The sequence below is a fragment of the Topomyia yanbarensis genome, chromosome 2 (assembly GCF_030247195.1).
Source record: "Topomyia yanbarensis strain Yona2022 chromosome 2, ASM3024719v1, whole genome shotgun sequence".
NCBI lineage: Eukaryota > Metazoa > Arthropoda > Insecta > Diptera > Culicidae > Topomyia > Topomyia yanbarensis.
This window is the reverse complement of record NC_080671.1, coordinates 42560312-42580534: the sequence shown is the minus strand read 5'-3', so window position 1 is coordinate 42580534 and position 20223 is coordinate 42560312. Positions and strand designations below refer to the sequence as shown.

At 39.6% G+C, this 20223-nt stretch overlaps 1 protein-coding gene across 3 annotated transcripts in view; it reads right to left on the bottom strand.

The window, feature by feature from the left end:
* LOC131683449 (probable serine/threonine-protein kinase DDB_G0282963) overlaps positions 1-20223 on the bottom strand; it is a 709953-nt gene that overhangs the window by 3914 nt on the left and 685816 nt on the right. For all 3 annotated transcript variants that reach the window (XM_058965448.1, XM_058965450.1, XM_058965449.1), the window contains exon 4: positions 8988-9584. In XM_058965448.1, coding sequence (XP_058821431.1) covers positions 8988-9584 — 597 coding nt within the window. The remainder of the gene's footprint in view (positions 1-8987; positions 9585-20223) is intronic.

Genomic DNA, 20223 nt, shown 5'->3' with positions numbered 1-20223 from the left:
TTCAACTAAAACATTGAACTTGATTAATGTAGTACAAATCAAATCAGCTGGCGTAAACAACACCTATTACCCAGCCCCGTGAAAACTGTTTGTTGCCTGAAGCTGCCACCAAATGCCAGTAGCGCTAGCTACGTTTCAAATGTTCAAGGTCTGTTCACATGGTTCACATGAACTGTATAACACTGTTAAAAAGTTGGATTCAAAACAAGTAATTAATAACAATATATGAGAAATCACGCTTTCTCTTGAATCGCTTCTTCTCCACAAAATCCGAACGCTTTTATCACCTGAATACCAGTTAAGCACATCGAAATGTAGTTTGTTTGCATTCGATAAGTTTCAGGTCGAGTTAACAACATTGGCTCGTAGCGATATGAACGTTGCTTGTAGCGCTTTCGCTGTCATTTTTGACAACTAACCGAGCCAGAAAGCCAGCTTATGTTGGCTTCACTCATTTTTCAAAGAAACGTCAAAACATTCACCCTCTTGCTATTACCAGGTAAGAAATTTCGCCATTTGTCGTCTACCTGATTGTGTTCGACAGGTCATGTAGTCGAGTGTCTATTGCATAGTCCTCAATATAGACAAGAACATTCGTACCGTAACTTTCAGACAGTTCGGGTGTGTTTCTATTTTTGTGCGGTAGGCGATTCGACGCTTTGTCTCGCTATTGCTAAGTGTTTTCTTTTCAAGGCAACATTCTTTAAGTCTTTTGTTCGCGCGTAAGGACTAAGCAATAACCAGCTGTATAAGCTGAAACGGCTCGTCGTTAGAAACCAGTTTAAAGATAAGTGATTTTTATCTTTCTTAACACATGTGTGTTGACGTTTTCGATGATTCCCTCTCCGGATGGTTAAATGGAGGTTAAATCGGGTTAGACTCGTAGGGCTCCCCCGGTCCAAACGCTACCCAGAACTCTCAGCCGGTCCATTTGTGGGCTTCTTTCTGCCAAAGATTAAATCGCTGAATCTTCTTCAGATTTCTAAAAATCTGACAGAACGGTTCTCGGCTGTGACCGAAATTTCAAAGGTCCGGTCGGACAAGATAAGGATTTTGCTAGACAACTAAAGGCAGGTAAACGATCCGAGTCAAAAAGGGCAAGTTTAATTTAATTTATTATACATGTCTTCGGCTGACTGCCGTTCAGACGTTAAAAAATAAAACCTTAATGCTATACATTGATTATACCTAACTTAAAACTCTTTTTTGACACATTAAAATCAAAAACACCAATTGTTTCGTTAAACTTCACACAACACATGTCGATTGGGTTACTCTGTTCATATGCAGTTCTATGCCGGGGGATCCAAAGAAGAGGCGGGTCCCGGAATCGGCGCTGCGGAGCAAAAAAGTTTACTTTCTGGAGTAGATCAGGGCAATTGATGTTTCCAGTGATAACGTCAAATACTAAAAGCCCCTGTAGTAAAACCCGTCGCTGTTCAAGAGTCTGCATGTCCAACAGCTTGCATCGGTCGGAGTATGGAGGCAAACGTACTGGGTCGCGCCATTGCAGATTTCTAAGAGCAAATCGTATGAAACGTTTTTGCACTCGATCGATGCGATCACGTTGAGTTGCGTTGTGTGGCGCCCAAACTTGGACAGCATATTCCAGGGTACTGCGTATCAGAGAGCAGTACAATGTTTTGAGTACGTACGGGTCACTGAAATCTGAAGCATTTCTTCGCAAGAAGCCTAGAGTCGCAAAAGCTTTGGCAGCTATTGTGGAAATATGGTCGAAAATATATGGTTGAAAACAACCTTTCTAGGCTACAGCCATCTACTTTATAGTCGAAACGAGAAATTAAACGGCATCGACTAAAGCTAATCACTATGCACTTGTTTATGTTCAAATCCATTCCGTTGAGTATACACCAATCTTGAACTAAGTCGATGTCAGCTTGAAGAACTACATAGTCTAGAGGAGATTTTATTTTTCGAAAAATCTTCAGGTCATCGGCATATAACAGCTTTTCAGAGTGGATTCGCTCGCAGAGGTCGTTTATGAATAAGATGAAAATAAGAGGCCCGAGATGACTGCCTTGCGGGACCCCAGACGGTAATTCGAAAACAGTCGAGGTAAGGTTTGCAAATTTGACATAAGCTGATCTATTGTTTAGGTAGGCCTACAGCCAATTAGCTAGCCAGACGGAAAAGCCAAGCCTTTCCAGCTTATCGATGGCAATATTATGCGGAACTTTATCGAAAGCTTTTGAAAAGTCAAAATATACCGCGTCTACTTGGTGTCGTTCTTCCACAGCAGGGAACAAGACACTGGTGTAAACCAATAGGTTTGAAAGAGTCGAGCGTGTCTTGACAAAGCCATGCTGGAAATCAGAGATGGCAGGTTTAGCGGCAGCATACATTTTTTCATATATAAGTTTCTCCAAAACTTTCGCTACGCAGCAGAGAATAGAAATAGGTCTGTAGTTTTCCACACGCTGTGCGCTTCCCGTTTTGTGAATGGGGGTTATCGCTGCAGTTTTCCATGCGCGAGGAAACCGGCCTTCGGTAAGAGACCGATTGAAAATAATGGAGAGGAATCTGCACATCCTTTGATTAGTTTCGGGGGTAAACGATCGGGGCCGGCGCCCTTAGCGGGATCAACGTTACTCAGTGCTGTACGTATATCGTGCTCAAGTAGAGGTGAGTTCGATATTGCAATATTATAAGTGGGTAAAGTGTTCATATATGAATCCGGGGTAGTTGTCTCAGAGTTGCTGAAGACCTCACAGAAGAAATCAGCAAAAAGATTTGCTGAATCAAGCGGCTGTCGAGCTGTGACACCTTTGTACGTGACATTCACGGGCGCTCTGTCAGGCTGTCTCATTTCTTTAATAAAGGTCCAAAAAGACGAAGGATCGCTCTGAAGGTTATGCTGGATGTGGTTTATATATTCCTGGAAGGTATTCGCCAAGGCTGTCTCCTACCGATGTTCCGCTTGATGAAGTAGCGCTTTGTTGTAGTGCGATTTGTTGCGAAAATATCGCTTTCGTTTCTTACGGAGAATGTTTCGAAGATGGCGAATCTCACCAGTCCACCATGAGTGTTTTTTGTGCAGCTTTCTAGGTGTTCGTTTTGGCGGGACCGATCGACGTAGAATATCAAAGATATTGTGATAAAAAACACTCACAGAGTGGTCGAGTTCACAGTCAGCTAATAGTGTATTCCAGTTGATAGCTTCAATCGATTCAGAAATCTCATCAAGGTTGCAGCGATTGAAATCAAAGTTGCGGTCGTTAGTTGGTGAAAAGGTATCGTTTCCGGGATCGACATAGGCATCAACACATAGGACGAAGGGCTTATGATGAGTATCTATTTTAAGTAGCTCAGTTGGTGTCTCTAGAAACTCGACATTGCTGTTATTATTGACAAAAGCAAGGTCAAGAATGTGTCCATTTATGTTTTGAAGGTCGCAGATTTGGTACATACCACCAGCCAGCATGGACTCGCACATAGTGATTTCCTGTTCTGACGAGACGTTCATTGGGATAAGACTGTTAAGGTCGTCGTCCAATGTCCAGCGAAGATGAGGCAGGTTATAGTCGCCCAACACAATGACGGTGTCAATATCATTGGCCATGTCCAATATTTTCTGAACGGCATCAGAATGTGCAGCGTACAATACAGGATCACTATTCGGTCTCAGATAGACGCAGCAAATATATATCGATTGAGATGCTAGAATTACTTGAACAACGATTTGTTCGAGGTGCTCATAGCCGGGGAGCGGTACCATTGTTGACAGAAGATTGGTTTTGATTCCTATCAGTACACCTCCACCACGTTGAAGCTGACTGGTGTTCTGGTTTCGGTCGCAGCGATATATTGTGTAGTCCGATGAGAGCTCTGCATTGCACACATCGCCTAGCAACCAGGTCTCAGTGAGAGCAATGATATCGTAATCGCTTGAGGATGTTGCCAGGTTAAATTTATTCGTCTTCGTCCGCATCCCTCTTACGTTTTGATAATATATTGAAAATACTTTTTTGTTGCAAAGACGATGTCGATGGGAGCTGTGACGAAATGCAGGCAGTACTGTTGGTTGTAATTGCAGAAGTATCATCCCGAAAAACGATTCCTTCAAAATCTTAATCTTATCTTTGAGTTGCGATGTACTTGCATTATGTGAAATTTGGTTAACTTCCGATATAGATCTCAACTTCTACGACTTTAATATTATTCGCCTGAATCGAGACACCCCCTATGGAGGAGTGCTAGTAAACACGGGTGAAATGACATGCAGCAGCAGCGGTCAAGCGCATTAGAGCGAAGTCGAGCAAAGGGATAACCCTTTGCTCGACCTCGCTACAGTTGAAATGCGCGTGGAAGGTAATCCCTGATCCCCACGGTAGCGACCATCTTCCGATCGCAGTCTCTTTCAATAATCTGCCAATCGTAGTCTAGATCACCAACAGCTCAAGACCATTGGAATCAATCAGTATTTCGTATGACCTCACACGAAATATCAATTGAAAGAGCTATGCTGCCGCGATATCCGACAATATCGAATCTACTCAAGAATTTCCTACAGAGGAAGAGTACAGCTTTTTGGCAGGTTTGATTCTCGACAGCGCGAATCAAGCTCAGACTAAGCCAGTACCCGGCGCGAACATACTAAGACGTTCTCCTAATCCGACCTTCCAGGACGACGGGTTACCTGCTAGCTATCGACAATACGCGACGTTAGAAACGCGAATGAAGAGTTTGATGAAAGCCAAGAAACGCGGTTAATTGCGCCGATTCGCCGGATTAACGTGAGAAACATCGATGAGCGCTCTTTGGGGAACAGCCCGACGTATGCGAATTTCGCCAATAAGGCTTGTCCGGAATTCGCCCCGGCACAGAAGATCGATCACGCCGCGTCCCCTCACGATAACGCGAACGAAACACCTTTTTCGATGGTAGAGTTGCTCTCTTGTCATGTAACAATAAAGCTCCAGGGCCAGAAAGAATCAAATTCAACTTGTTGAAGAATTTGCCAGACTCTGCCAAGAGACGCTTGTTGAATTTATTTGATAAGTTTCTTGAGGCCAACATTGTCCTACACGATTGAAGACAAGTGAAGTCATCGCCATCCAAAAACCAGGAAAACCAGCCTCCGACCACAACTCGTATCGACCGATCGAAATGCTATCCTGTATCCGGAAGTTGTTCGAGAAAATTATACAATTGGGTCGAAGCAAATGGCTAACTGTCAGATACACAATTTGGATTTCGCAAAGGCAAAGTAACGAACGATTGTCTTGCGTTGCTCTCAACCGAAATTCAAATGGCATATGCTAGCAAAGAGTAGATGGCATCAGTGTTCCTAGATATTAAGTTTCTATCAACATTCAGAAAAGCTACACCAGCATGGTCTTTCAGCGACTATAAAAAACTTTTTACTAAATTTGTTGTCAGAAAAGCACATGCACTTTTCGCATGGTGATTTATCGACATCACGATTTAGTTACATGAGCCTTCCCCAAGGCTCATGTCTAAGCCCTCTGTTATACAATTTATATGTCAACGACATTAATGAATGTCTTGACAATTCCTGCACGTTAAGGCAACTTGCAGACGATGGTGTGGTTTCTGTTATGGGACCCAAAGCTTTCTATCTACAAGGATCACTACAGAATACTTTAGACAATTTGTCTGCTTAGGCTATCAAGCTGGATATCGCATTCTCCACGGAAAAAAACCGAGCTAGTTGTATTTTCTAGGAAGCGTGAACCAGCACAACTCCAGCTTCTATTAATGGGTCAAACTATCGCTCAGGTCTTCACAGTAAAATATCTAGGAGTCTGGTTCGACTCGAAAGGTACTTGGGGATGCCACATTAGGTATCTGAAACAGAAATGCCAACAAAGGATCAACTTTCTTAGTACAATAACCGGAACATAATGCGGTGCCCACCCAGGATACCAAATTAGGTTGTATCAAACAGCGATACTGTGGGTAATGGAACACGGATACTTCTGCTTTCGCTCCGCCACGAACATACATTTCATCAAACTCGAAAGAATTCAGTATCGTTGTTTGCGTATCGCCTTAGGGTACATGCAGTCGACCCATACGATGAGTCTCGAAGTGCTGTCGGGCGCTCTCCCACTGAAAAATCGATTTTGGAAACTCTATTATCGATTGCTCATTCGATGCGATATCTTGAACCCGGAGGTGATTGAAAATTTCGAAAGGCTTGTTGAGCTCAATTCTCAGACCCGTTTCATGTCGCTGTACTTTGACTATATGGCGCAGAAGATTAATCCTTCTTCTTACAATCCGTGTGCATTTCATAAATACTTCTGAATCTACTGGTTTCTTCGACACATCCATAAAAGACGAGATTCGTGGAATTCTGGACCACATACACCCACAAGTGGTTCCAAACATATTTATAATAAAGTTCGAGAAGTCGACAAATTCTAAAATGTTTTATACTGACGGATCAAACCTCGAAGGGTTCACTGGTTTCGGAATTTTCAATCAAAAGTTCACCGCTTCCTACAAACTCAGTGATCCTGCTTCAGTTTACGCCGCAGAACTAGCTGCTATTCAGTATACCCTTGGAGTCATTGACACATTACCCCCCGACCATTACTTCATCGTCTCGGATAGCCTGAGTTCTATTGACGATATTCGCTGGATGAAACATGGAAAGCCCTTCTCGCATTTGTGGGGAAAATACGGGAGCTACTAAGTGCTTTATCTGACCAATCTTTCCAGATTACCTTAGTGTGGATCCCTTCTCATTGCTCCATTTCGGGCAATAAGAAGGCGGAGATGGGTGCCCTAGAAGGTGACGTTTATGAAAGATCAATTTGCTTCCACGAATTTTTCAATATTACTCATCAGAAAACCCTCGAAAGTTGGCAAACTTCGTGAAGCAATGGTGAACTAGGAAGGTGGCTACACTCAATAGTCCCTAAGGTATTGACGAAACCTTGGTTCAAGGGAATGGAAGTGGGTCATGACTTCATTCGTGTGATGTCCCGACTCATGGCAAACCATTACACGCTGAATGCACATCTTCTGCGTATTGGGCTCGTGGATAGTGGTATCTGCGTTTGTGGCGACGGCTATCACGACATCGAGCACATTGGCTGGGCGTGCACCGAGTACAGTTCCGCTAGGTCTCGGCTTATGGACCAACTAACGTCCCGGTTCGAGATGGTCTGCCAAGCCGCGATCTCCTAGTATACACATTCCTAAAAATCATCAATATACAAATTTAACTGTCCCTTTTATTTTTCTTATCATTCTCAAAAGTGTCCCCTTCCGCCTGTACCATACACCCACGAAGGTTTGATGCGACTCCAAGGCGACACCAAACATCTCTGCCGAATGAGCCATCAAACACGGAACCTACGCACAAACCACACGCGCAACTCGAAGTTTTTCCGATCCGCATCTGAGCTGTACTACGAAATCGTCTGGAGGAACCCCTGCCGACTAGAGGAGAACCACCCGGCGCACAATGGTGGGTCTTCAAACAAAAGTCGGTCAAAACCTCAAATGTTACCTAATTTGGCTGAAAATCACAATTTAAGCTAATTTTGAGGTGCTGAGCTCATTTTTGATGTCAAAAGTAGAAAAATATTAAATGCATTTTTCCATACAGTGTCATTGAACCTTTCTTGTAACTAAGATCCTGTTTTCATGATAAATTTTCCATTACTGTACACCAATATCAGATATATCATAAAAAATGAAGAACACTACTTTAAATCCATTGTATAACGTGTTGGTTTACTGTAGATTGTCTAACTATTTTACACAAAACACCATGTGCCTCCATATCAGCAACAAAGCTTCGAAATCTCCTTAAACCTTTTAGCGCACCTAGGCGCAGAACGAGACCATGATATTCGAAAAGTAGAGGTTATTTCCCATAGAATGTGTACTATGTGACCGTTCCAAAATGATTCCGAAATTTCTACACAATACATTAGGGAAAGAAGTATTTTTGATCTGACCACCTCAAACATATTTAAACTAAAAAGTCATAATTCTAAGCAAAGTTTCCAGATGTATTTTATTCACCAACCAAGTTTTTTCGTTCCTCTACAGAATGAAACTAGTTGTGCTAAAATCGGACCAAAATCAAAAGAGCAACATGCATTTGAAGTGAACAGAATAATGGTGGTTTCGGAAATGAAAATCATTAAAAAGTCCGGACTTTCCTACGTTTAAACTCATCTTAAAAATCGTATTCTTAGCCAATTATCACAAAATTTTGAATATACACCATTCAATACATGAGCAATTTAGAAAAAATATAAAGTATTAATATTTCAAAAATAAATTTTTGAGGTTTTGGCCAGCCTCCAGCCACTGTGCGGCGTCCCAGTACATAATTCTTCGTGATGAAGGCCATCCGAGTCTATAATCTATGCCGTTGATCTCCCGATGCCTGAAACTGAAAGTTAATAACTTTCTTCCGCCATTTTTGTCCAACCTCCTTCCCCTGACTCTTATACCCAGAAGTATCACCCCCTAACCCCCCCCCCCCTGCCACAAATATCTTCCCGAAGCATTTAGCTCTTCCTGTCTCTTCTAGTTCTAACTATTATATTACATAATCTCGTTGAAAATGCTCAACTCTACTTCCACATAAACATAACTGTAATTAATCTCCCCGAATCTTTACAAAATTCAATCACGTTCTCTAGTTATTCCTAGTTTTAAGACAGTTGTCCTCCTTAGTTAAAAATTATTTGCTTCAATAATCTCTCTGCCAAAAATGTCAAACCATATTGCCATAAAAACTAAATGACCCCCCTAATCATACGAAAATAATATTTATGTATAAGATAGCTATAAAATCTCCTTAGTTTCATTGTAAAAAAAAATCAATATGTGATCCCCTAGTTTTAAATAATTTAAAATGTAAAACAAAACAAAGTTGGCACCTTTAAGCTAACGCAAACCTGCCTTATCAAATAAACGAATTGAATTTTAAAAAAAATGAGTGACCCCCGATATCAAGTAAAGCTCATACACACCTTTATCACAGACGATTTAATACTTTGTAGTTGTGGCTGATTGTTATTGTTGATGGTTTGATACTGATGCGATTGCTGCAGTTGTTGCTGCTTCTGCTGTTGCTGTTGCTGCTGCTGTTCGGCAATCAAACTGGGCGACTGGGGATTCGAGCTGGGTGGCGAGATTATCACTTTTTTACTAATGTCCATTAATACCGCTGCGGTTTCGAGATGTTCCTGCTGGAGCTGGGTCAGGTTCTTGACCTGTATCAGTGGCTGTTTTGGTTGATGCTGCTGCTGGAGCTGAGTCGGATGCAGGTGTATCGTTTGGTGAATTATCGACGGCTGCTGGTGGTGGTGGTGGTGCTGCTGCTGCTGCTGATTGGAGGACGAAATTTTCATGCTCTCAATCGGGATCACAGATACTGAATTTGCTTCCAGGTTTTGTAGATGCGTTTTACTAAGTACTGAGGTAACTGATTTTGTATGATTGTTATTGTTGCGTAGGGCTTGCAACGCTGCTATCGCATCCTGCTCGGCGGAAGCTTTCGCGGCTAACGAGGCGGGTGAGGAGGCGATCAGGTGTTCCAGCTTCTCGGACGATTGCGAGAGAATTTCCTGCGAAAGGAAGAGAGAAATCGAAAATTAGTTTTAGATCATGATAATCTGATATGTTATAAGAGTACTACGTATAGAGAGTCATAGAACAGCCAAAGGCGAACAGATTTGACTGAAAACGATAATCCTTCGTCTTCTTACATCCTGCGTATTACACACAATGACTAGACTAATTTCAGTTTATCACTGTACAAGACTGGCTTGAACGAAACACCGAACCAAACCGATTCTCTTTTCATACCCCTTGCCGAGAATTCGTTTCATATTTTTAGGTAAACCCATTTCCAGGAATAGTTTTTATCATTCAATTTTTGTGTCTTCCTTTACTGTACCATTTCTTAAGATGCTGAACATGGTGCAGAGGATGGAAATACACAGTATTTGATGTTAAACAGAGAGAAAGGGAGCAAAAATCAGATCCAGATTTATCCCCCTACATATCGCTTGAATTCATTCAACCCAAAAAAAAATTGTACAAAAGACAAGAGTAATGGAATAATCAAGTACCATTCGTCATTTAACCTCCGCAGACTTACTTACACAAACACACGCATACACAGATTTACCAAAAAGTAGAAGTAGAATGACAAAAGCGATGAATAATCAGTAACCGGTGAGGCGGATAATTTAATGCCGGTCCCTGTCCCGCTTAGTCCGGGTCTTAACTTAATCTAACGTTCGTTATCCGCTAAATCGATCTGCAAAGATTTCCTGAGGCAGACGAAATCATTCCGACTGGATTTTCGGATTGTGTGTTTCGACAATGAGGTGCTTTGGCGGTTGTATAACTTTGTTCTATCGAGGCGAAATTTTCCGTGGGTAAATCGGCGAAATTTAGTTGTTATTAGACAACCATATTCTCAGTAAGATCCATCATTTTCTTCTTCGTTCTTTACATTAGTCCATTTTTGTTAATTATACTTTTGTTTCTAGAAGTTAGACAAAAGTCCATGGAAAGGAGTGATCTTTTAAACTAATACTTCTTGACCATGTGAAACTTCATTTCCAGCCCAATATATGCAACATTGTGATCTTTACCTCTCGACAAAAAAAAATCCCAAAAATACCCACAGCCATAGATAATTCATCATATGAGGCGAGTTAAGCCTGGCATCAGAAGGGAAACCGACAGCAAAGGTGGAACGAAAATCAAATCTTCGACTTTTATGATGATTCGTTCTTTTAGTTTAGTTGGTTTTGACGGTTTGCTACTCAGGTCGTTTCTTGATATATGTAAGTGACTCCAAGAACCGACCAACACCACCATTGGCGCGCAACCTTGAAAGATAATATTGTGATGATAATATCCGAGAGAGAAAAAAAAACGATCGCCCGAAAGGCGATTGTGGTTTCAGGTAGGAAATGAGAACGAATTAAGACGATGTTATTAATGCCCTGACGGATGGAATACTGGGAAAAAAACTAATGATAAAAACATTATGACGAATTGTGGTAATCAGGTTTGGTCGGCGAGGCGTGATGAATATATGGAATGTGAAGCGTTTAAAATATTTCGTGGGTAATCTGTCCCGAAAAAAGGATTGAGTAAAAAAGCAGTACGACATTTTTGTCAGAATGGTTATGATGATATTCATCAACATCCGTTGTTGCTTAATTAAAAAAATTATTTTTAATTCAGGAAAATGAGGAATTTCATCTCGATAACTTACATGTAATAACTCTTTTTAAATTGTTAAACAGCTTTATGAAATGCATGATGCTGCGATAAAATGCATGCAAATTGAGTCTCATCACGTGCAGTGAATATCAATTTCCATAATCATTACCATTCTCCACCCGAGAACACCGCTTTTCCAGGTCGTTTTCTGCTAATCTCATTTCCAACCGCAACAAAATACGCGAAATTCATACGGAACGAGACCGGGCACCGGGCAGCATCAACGAGAGATCAAAGACAGTCTGCGCGAACCGGCACTCACACGCTACTACATAATGAAGCGCTGAGTTCAAAGACTCCCGATGTATAACAAAACAGTGCCAACCCTTCACCGTCAAGACGTGCCCCGGAATTCGCGAGTAACCATTTAACCAATGTACCCATTACCTTCCTGATGGGCGCATCCAGTCACGTCAACAGCTGATTCCCGCTCGTCTCATGAATGGACGACTCCTCGTTGCAGCAGTACTGCAACGATTGCTACTCATCATCGCTGGTCCGCGATGCACAACGATTTATGGCGAATAAGGCGTCTAAGCGAGAGGGGGAAGAGGTCTAGGTGCTAATGCTGTTTGTTACTAGCGTGTGATGCTTCATGCTCTCCCCCAGCTCGTTATGTCCGAACATGCAAGCAGAGACAGACTGAAGTAGTGGAAAAAAACGTTTATTGAATTAGAGCTTCCTCGCATGGATTTTCCGCCTCCTGGGCGGTCTTTCCAATCGGAACGCGCGAAAGGAAAGATGTAGAAAATATATGAATGCGAGAAGTAGTGGTCTGTGGATCGCGGCACGTGTCGGTCACGATCTCATCGCGTTGTTTCGTTTCGGTATCACGCGAGCGAAAGTTCGGTTAATCATATCTGCTGATGAAGTGCGCCCTTGTCCGGCTCTTCCAGCTCAGTTGTAAGCAACGCAGACAGCTTAAACGTGCCGTGTCAAATAAACAGATTGAATTGAAGAAAAAACGAATAAAACATGCTCTTCGACGGTATACCGAGTTTTAGCCTATCATTTCGCAGATAATCAGTCTACGTTGAGAGTAGCTAGAACGATAAACAGTGATTCTGATAATCGATACATTTTATTTAAAATAAGTCTAAAATTTTTTGATATGAGGTAAAGCTATAATCGAGCTGTTTCAATTTATCATCTTCTGGTACATTACAGGACGGATAGCTCAAGTTCTCTGCACTCATTACCTCAATTTGAAATTCCACGATGCAAAAACCCTGGACGGTTTCATTGCATTTTGTGTTGCTATTTGACATCGATTGTGACATCTGGTTGTGTTTAGTCGGCAAATGCCCGAGCGTCAGTCGAAATGCATGATAACCCACATCCAATTCTTGCTGACTTACATAATTGTATAAATCGCTTTTCAGAGGGTCAGCCTGCATGAACATTTAAAACAATATTTAATAACAAATTTTATTGATTGTTTAATAACCAATTTAGATAATTTTCACAAATTTTTTGCCGTTAATTTCACAAAAATTTGCTCAAGAAATGATTGACACGAACTATATTATGTAATATGTTGTTTGCGTTTGATTTTCACCGTAAACTTCAATAAAAATCCTTTCATAAGCTGAATGACTTTCGACTTTCAATGAACATCAACGTCATCGTTGAGTGTGATGATAAAAACTGACAACATTCCTTAATGCAATTAATTTATGTATCGTATTTCCTAACGCATGCTTTTCAGGACACTAAAATGTGACTTTATTTACACTTATCAATGGTCCGACGAGCGGTGCTTTTAAGTGCTGTCGTTGTTTCGCTAGAAGAATCGAATTAACATTATTCTTAAGGCGCACACACTTAATTTTTTCTGCCGAATCTCAGCTTTTTAGACATCTTTTGCCGAAATCTTAACAGCTGAAATTCAGCAAACAATTCTTTTTGCTGGGATCTCAGTAAAAGTGACGTTTGAGTGCTGAGAGTCGGAGAATATTTCACCGAAAATCAGTAAACTAATCTCACTTTACTGAGGTATCAGTTTCTAGATTTGCTGACTTCACAGTTGTTAGGAAATTACCGAGCCGAATTGAGTGTGTAAGGCTTATTTCTTAGTTCTGTGTACTAAGTAAACTATTTGTTTCATCAAGAAGTTTAAAAATAAACTTGTTCTCAGTCCATTTTCAGCTCCCGAAAATATCAGTCGCGAAACTTAGTCTACTTTACCAAACCAATGCGAGGATACCGACAAACACTAGTCGGTTTGCATTATCTGAAGAGTAAATGTCACCGTTACGTTTATTCTCGCCGTGGTAATCCGACGAGGCGAATAAGCCGCAGCAGTAAAACCTGGTGCCTTTTGTAGTAGACTAAGTATTCGCGAGGTGAAACATTTAATCAAGGTAAAAAATGGAGCTAAGGCTTACGAAAGTCTTTATCCAGTTTTATCATATTAACCACACTCACATACTGAAGTACTGATAACGTTCAACAAATCAGTGGGCCAAAAAGATTCAACCTAAGACGTGTGATTGAGTGCGATAGCGTTCGTATCATGATGGTCAAATCGAAGTACGACTACAGGATCTGGTACCGCGTATTCGCGATATGCCCAATAAACCATTCATTTCGGAATACGGAGAAGTGAAATCGGTCACAAAAGATGTATAGACAAACTATTTCCCAGCTATTTCCAGTGTAGTTTCTGTGGTGAGAATGCGGTTGAACCGACTCATATCTTCCTATCTGACCCTTCAATATAAAACACACGGCACTTTCATCACACATAACACATTTTGCGAATACATATCATGCAAAGATTGACACGTGTTGGTTTTCCAAGCAGACGGCATATTACGGAAAACCATGCACAGAAACCGCTAACTCATCTACGGCAAGTAACTTCAACACACCGGTTTCAATGCCATTGCCTGAACCACAAACGGTTGTCGAGTTTGTGGTTGTTGTTCAGACAATAATGCAAACTGCATCTAGTGCCTCTAAATCAACAGTCAGCAATCAGCATCAGCAGCCAGAAAGGAAATAAGACAGAAGTTAGGTCCCTTTTATAAGATTCCATACGGGCCCGAAGAAGACCATCTAACATTCCAATTCGTGTCCTTTTGTCAAGCCGAGACCTCTTTTACATGTAACTATTTTTTGAAAACAATAAATAAATTAGTTTGACTATTTTTCCTTCCTTGTTAGCGTTGTCCCGCCTCCATCTCCTGTCCCAGATGCTATGCTATTCCGATGTTGAAATATTGTTTTAGTTATAAGTGACTGTTCCTCTGAGGTTAATGAAAAAAGAATTATCTCCCTAGTTTTAAGTAAATTTAATTACCTAATTTTAAATTTTAGTTATATTTAATTCACCTTAGTAACTAGTTTAACGAATATCTCATATTGTTCACCTTAGTTTTAAGAAAATACCTCTCATGTAACTGTAACTCTCATAGTTTTAAAGAAAATGAAACCCTGGAACCTCAAAGCTAACGCACGTCAAATAAACTGTCTGAATAAAAAAGGGGGAAGGACGATGGGTTCACACTAGTGTCCCGTAAAGACAAGAAGCAAGGAAGAATGCGAGAGCGATGACAGCGTTAACAACCAATTCAAAAACGTGTACTACAACGAGAGAGAAGTGAATGGCGATCAAGTTGCAGTTGGTGCGAAAACAAATGTTTCCCACCGCGAAGGAAGATCCCCGCGCGCAGTAGCAAATTGCATGCACGAGATCCGGCGGATCATTGTATTTTTTTTTTCATTTTTTATATAAATATGATTCTTAACTCCGTTGAGTAAACACAGTGAACCGTGACAAATAAACAAATAAAATTTAAAAAAATATTCCGATCAAGATCGGTACGCTACTTACGCAATGCAAGAAGTCTTTCATTTTTTACCATCATATGCTCAGTACAACCAAAATAATATATATTTTCAGTAATTTGAATATATGGAAGAAGCAGCCATCGCCAGGCTTTATTAATTGATTTGTTTATGATCTTTAAGTGTATTTGATTTTGACGTCAAGTTGTAGATGCACCAGGAGTGTCTGATTCAAATTTGAACTAACTCGGATTAATGTTCTTGAAGTTTGTATGGAATTTTGACGGATTCGAAATGACAGACTACAATGAGGGAACAGTTGCGATTCTCCAAAAGTCTAGAAATCTAGATCTAGGAAGTGTCGGGGTCGAGAATTAGTAATTCAAGAGAAATCCATTATCTGCTTCGCCTACTGTTGCTCAGGGGTCACTTTGTGTTGTAAAGGTTTTCACGATTAACTGTTTTAGATTCTCTATTGAACTTACGAATCACGATCGTTTTTTTGCCATTCGAATCGAATGTTGGTGCACGCACTTAAAAATATTTACATCTCGCAATTCACTTGAATTTACATTTAAGCACATGTAAAAATGTGCTTCGTTCACAATTCTTCATCTTCTTTAGCCGAGTTTTACATCAAAAGAGACGCAATATTTTATTTCACCTGTTAAGACATGTAACATTCAATTGTTAAACAGCAGCATACGTCGCTCGCAATGTTGTTTACATCCAATGCAATTTTCATTTTTTCTCAGTGTGCAGGCCGTTCATTTGGAGGTAGTAGGCGCTGCACAGCGGTCGGAAACGCTATACGTAGGTTCTACTGTTCCAGGATTCATTGGTACTTGAGCAGCAACTACAATTCTTTGGGACTTAGTTGATGAAAGCTGTATCCCGACATGATGGTTTTTATGAACTGGTTGCCAATATGCGAAGATGGATTGTGTAGCGGTACTATAATGCTATTATCGTCCATATTAACAGATATCTTGATACTAACATTGTCATGTTCAACGATGTTTTGCATCATTGCATGGTATTATCCAAAGCAGAACTGTACATCATGGCCAAGATTTTGAACGTTAACAGTACTGCATTATGTTTGTGGTTAAATTGAATGAAGATGGCTTCCGTAACTCTAACCTGCATTTGAACCTTTAATAAATGTTTCACTTCGTGAACACTAGGGCGAATTGGATAATATTTAAAACAGGCGGCACAATACAGTGTACCGAAGACTGCACAGTGTTTTAAAACATCGTTTTCGTGCTCAAAATTAATAGCGTCTAAATCGTTAACTTTAGGAGTGATTAATTCACCTATCAGTGATATACGAAACTTATTTCCTTAACTAATTAAGATCGAAACTTTGTGTCTTCGGCAAAGTTGTAGACTGCATAAGAAATTACTGAAGACATTATCTAACTTTAATATTTTTTTATGTTATCTAAATTAGTTTTTTCGTGTTAACTTTTTTAGTAATTCTTCTACGTTCTAGAAATCATCCACACAATGGTTTGCGGTACAGTATCACATACTTTTGCGGAACAAAGAAACCTCCTATCTATTATATTTAAAAAACATATTCCAAATTTTTCGATATTTCTTGGATAACTTCTACCTCAAATAACCCGCTAAGGAGCAAAAAGGAGCACACAACATCATAAGATGCTGAAAGACTTGACTGTTGTCTCGATTCTCCCCGAGTGTTATGTTCAAAACAAAATGCCATCGCAGGTGTACGGCCAGCTGTATGTCGCATGTTCCAGTGCAAGAAATGCGTTCATTTTCACACCAAATGGGTATACCCGAAAAATTGTTTATCCACTGGATTTACAATGAAAAGATGTTCATTTTTCTCTTCTAATATACTCAGCTGAACAGATTGTGTTTTACTCCAAATTCGTTGAAAGGAAAGTCGCAGCAACTAGCGACGGGGGTTAGCTAGTGATCTATAAAACAAGAAGATGGAAGTCGGATAGTTGTTCACTCCAACTGTGTTGAGTTAAACTAAACTAAACTAGCAACTAAATAAGCCATAATTGCATGTGGTAACTTGCGGTATCTCTAGCAAGACACTCAAAAAATACTATTTGGCATGCCATTTCATGCAAAGCTATTCTCAAGCGATTACAAGTAATTTTTATCTTAAAGTTATTATCAAAATATGATCAACACAAAACAAAAGAGGGCGAATAAATATATTCAAAACTACGTGCATTGTTTGCCTTTTGTTTACTCCTATCTGCACACATTTACGTGCACAATTAAGTTATACAGTTATCCCAGTGTACCTCAACTTTGTTGCATTGTGATGTGTGCCACAAGAATTAAAAGTTAAATATGCCACAAGAATTAGAAATCGATCAATTTTGTAAGGTACTACAATTAAAACGTCCCGACGCACAGTGGCGGATTTTCCTAAAAACCTGGCCAAAAGTCGAAAATGGTTTTGATTGATCTGAAAAGGTGCTTACCACGGTTTTTTGGGGCGCAGATTACGATTTTGATGTCAGATTTTCAAAATTCAAAATGGCGCATGCAAAATGACCGACATTTTAATCTAAATATAAGAGACTTTTCACGAATGAAGATTTAATGGTTCCAGTGTATGTCAATAACGTTTATAATGTATCGAATTTTGAATAGTGTGTAGCTAAATGAGAATTTGTTGATTTGCACGCATTAAGAGGTTTGAGTGTCTAGATAATGTAGCTATTATGAGAATTGAAGTATTAGTCATTGCAAACTACGTATTTTGAAATATTATGCAACATGATTACAAAACTTTTAAACTCTCAGTACGCTTATTGTTCAATTGTTGATGCACATATTTCTCAAAAAACGAAAAATAGTATTTTTCTAATATACAGAATATAAGCCGATACTGCGACGAACTGCATGGAGTGAATTGACAACAAGTTTGCATGCAAATTGCAGTAACTAAAAATAAATATGAGAAAAACACGAAAATAAGTGAAATTTACTAAGATTGATAGTTTCATTGAAATTAAATTTGACCAATGATTTGTCCAAAGTACATTATTATACGATGATACGTCCATTTAAATTCATGCGTTACACTTGGTCAGAACATGCTAGTACTGCTTCCTGGTATAGTTTTGAGCAACCACGTTTTGTTGTAATGCTTACTGACGTGCTATGACTGTCAACCTTCTCACAAACAAATTCGCCAAGCTGGAGTGTACGCCAAAGTGAGCTTTTTGGCACAATCACGGCTGGAGATCCCAGTATTCTTTTGCACTACTCTACTCTTTTCGCTTGTAGTATCCAGTCATATATTCCACCTCTAGATTTGTTTTGCTTTGTAGGGGAACTGGGGGGAAGCCCGACACCCTGGGTAAGCCCGACACCCCACGACTTTTCCCAGATATCAAATTTTAAATCATACAATAATGACAGGATATTATTAGTACCATTATTTTTGGCATTTCGATACATATCGATGCCATATGGGTTCATAAACGTCAACAAAATAAACAAAACAAGCGAAAGCAAAGTTGATGCGCTTTTGGATGTTATTTTTAGTTGATACATTTTAAGGTTTTAATAACACAAAAGCTTTGAAAATGAACAGTTTTTTTTGTCACACATTCTGTTCTACTCTTCATATCGTTATTTGTATGTATCGAAGATAAGTTTGAGTATTTCAATACTGTTAATTGAGCATTTAACAAAAATGGGCGCTGTTGGGGTAAGACCGACAGTTTTTGGGTGGGGTAAGACCGACACGGTGTTTAGATAATTGGGTTCGTTTTTGATTCGATACAAACGACTGGGTATATTTGTTGTGTTCAATTATACTATAATTACGTCATGTTAATAATTGAAATACACGGAAACTATGTTTTTTGCATTTATTTATCAGTATTGTCTCAAGCCGACCAAAAAAATTAAAAATTAATTGAACGCGATTCATAATAATATTACAAAAAGAAACGAAAAGTTTAATCTAATATGAGATTTTGAAATGATATTGATGAAAAAATTTCATTGACCGTCGGATTGTTGATCAACAATGTTCCGAAAAATCACAACACGAACCGGATAGCTTACTACGAAGCGTGCGTCACTTCTAAGTGAATGAGTCCAAGTAACAGCGTATATAATCTGCTTGCAGAATAGCTCTTCCTCGTTAGAATGGCTATACAAGTGGCAATAAAGCTCGAAAGAATTACTTGAGAAAACCTGTACCATAATATAAACCTTGCGTTAAACATTATTTATTCATAACACTACGCATTCGAATGCTCTTCCTCTTGCTACGCGATGAAACTACAGAAAGTATGCGTTTGCATCACACATACTCATATACACATAATTGCATGTTATCACACATACACAATACATTTTTAATGGAAAAAATTGGACAAAAAGAAAGTTCAAAAGGGGGTCGCTCTTGCCCCTTTGGGGTGTCGGTCTTACCCGCAGCGTTTTTAAAATGACATTTTTCTCCATTTTTTGGCAACCAATAATTTTTAATGAATTCAATTTTTTGAAACGCTGAAAAAATTATATTTTGTTAATAACCACCTAAACAAGGATTATGCACAGAATATACAATTTTAGGAACTTTGTGGAATTTTAGAAAAATTATTGCGCTTAAGGTGTCGGACTTGCCCCGCGTTCCCCTATGGTCAAAGGTCATAGTTTCCCGGTAACGTTTAATCATGGTATTCATAATCGATTTTTGGCGATCACTTCTGTTGACCTCGTTGGATTTCAATATGAAGGACCAAAATTATTTACGTCTTTTGCGTTCCACTTTTGATAACTTTTGAACATGTTTATGAATCTCGAAGAAATTTTCACCACTAAATACACAACTCTTTCTGATTAAAATTCAGTATTGTTCGACTCACTATGATAACCGGAGGTGCAGCAGTAATTAAAAGGACGAGTCCAAATTTTAAACTGATAATCTTATAATCCATCTCCCTACCCACTTAATCAAAGATTACCCATAAACGGGTAAATTCGGGCAAGAATTCTATTATGCTCCAAATAGAGAATCGTTCAAGGAGCACAAATTGCCTTGAAACATAATGGACAGACGTGGACAAAAAAAGTATTACACATTTGAAACCGACACTTTTATCAAAATCTAGCTACACTTGAATAATACTGATATTTCGGGCGCTCGATGAA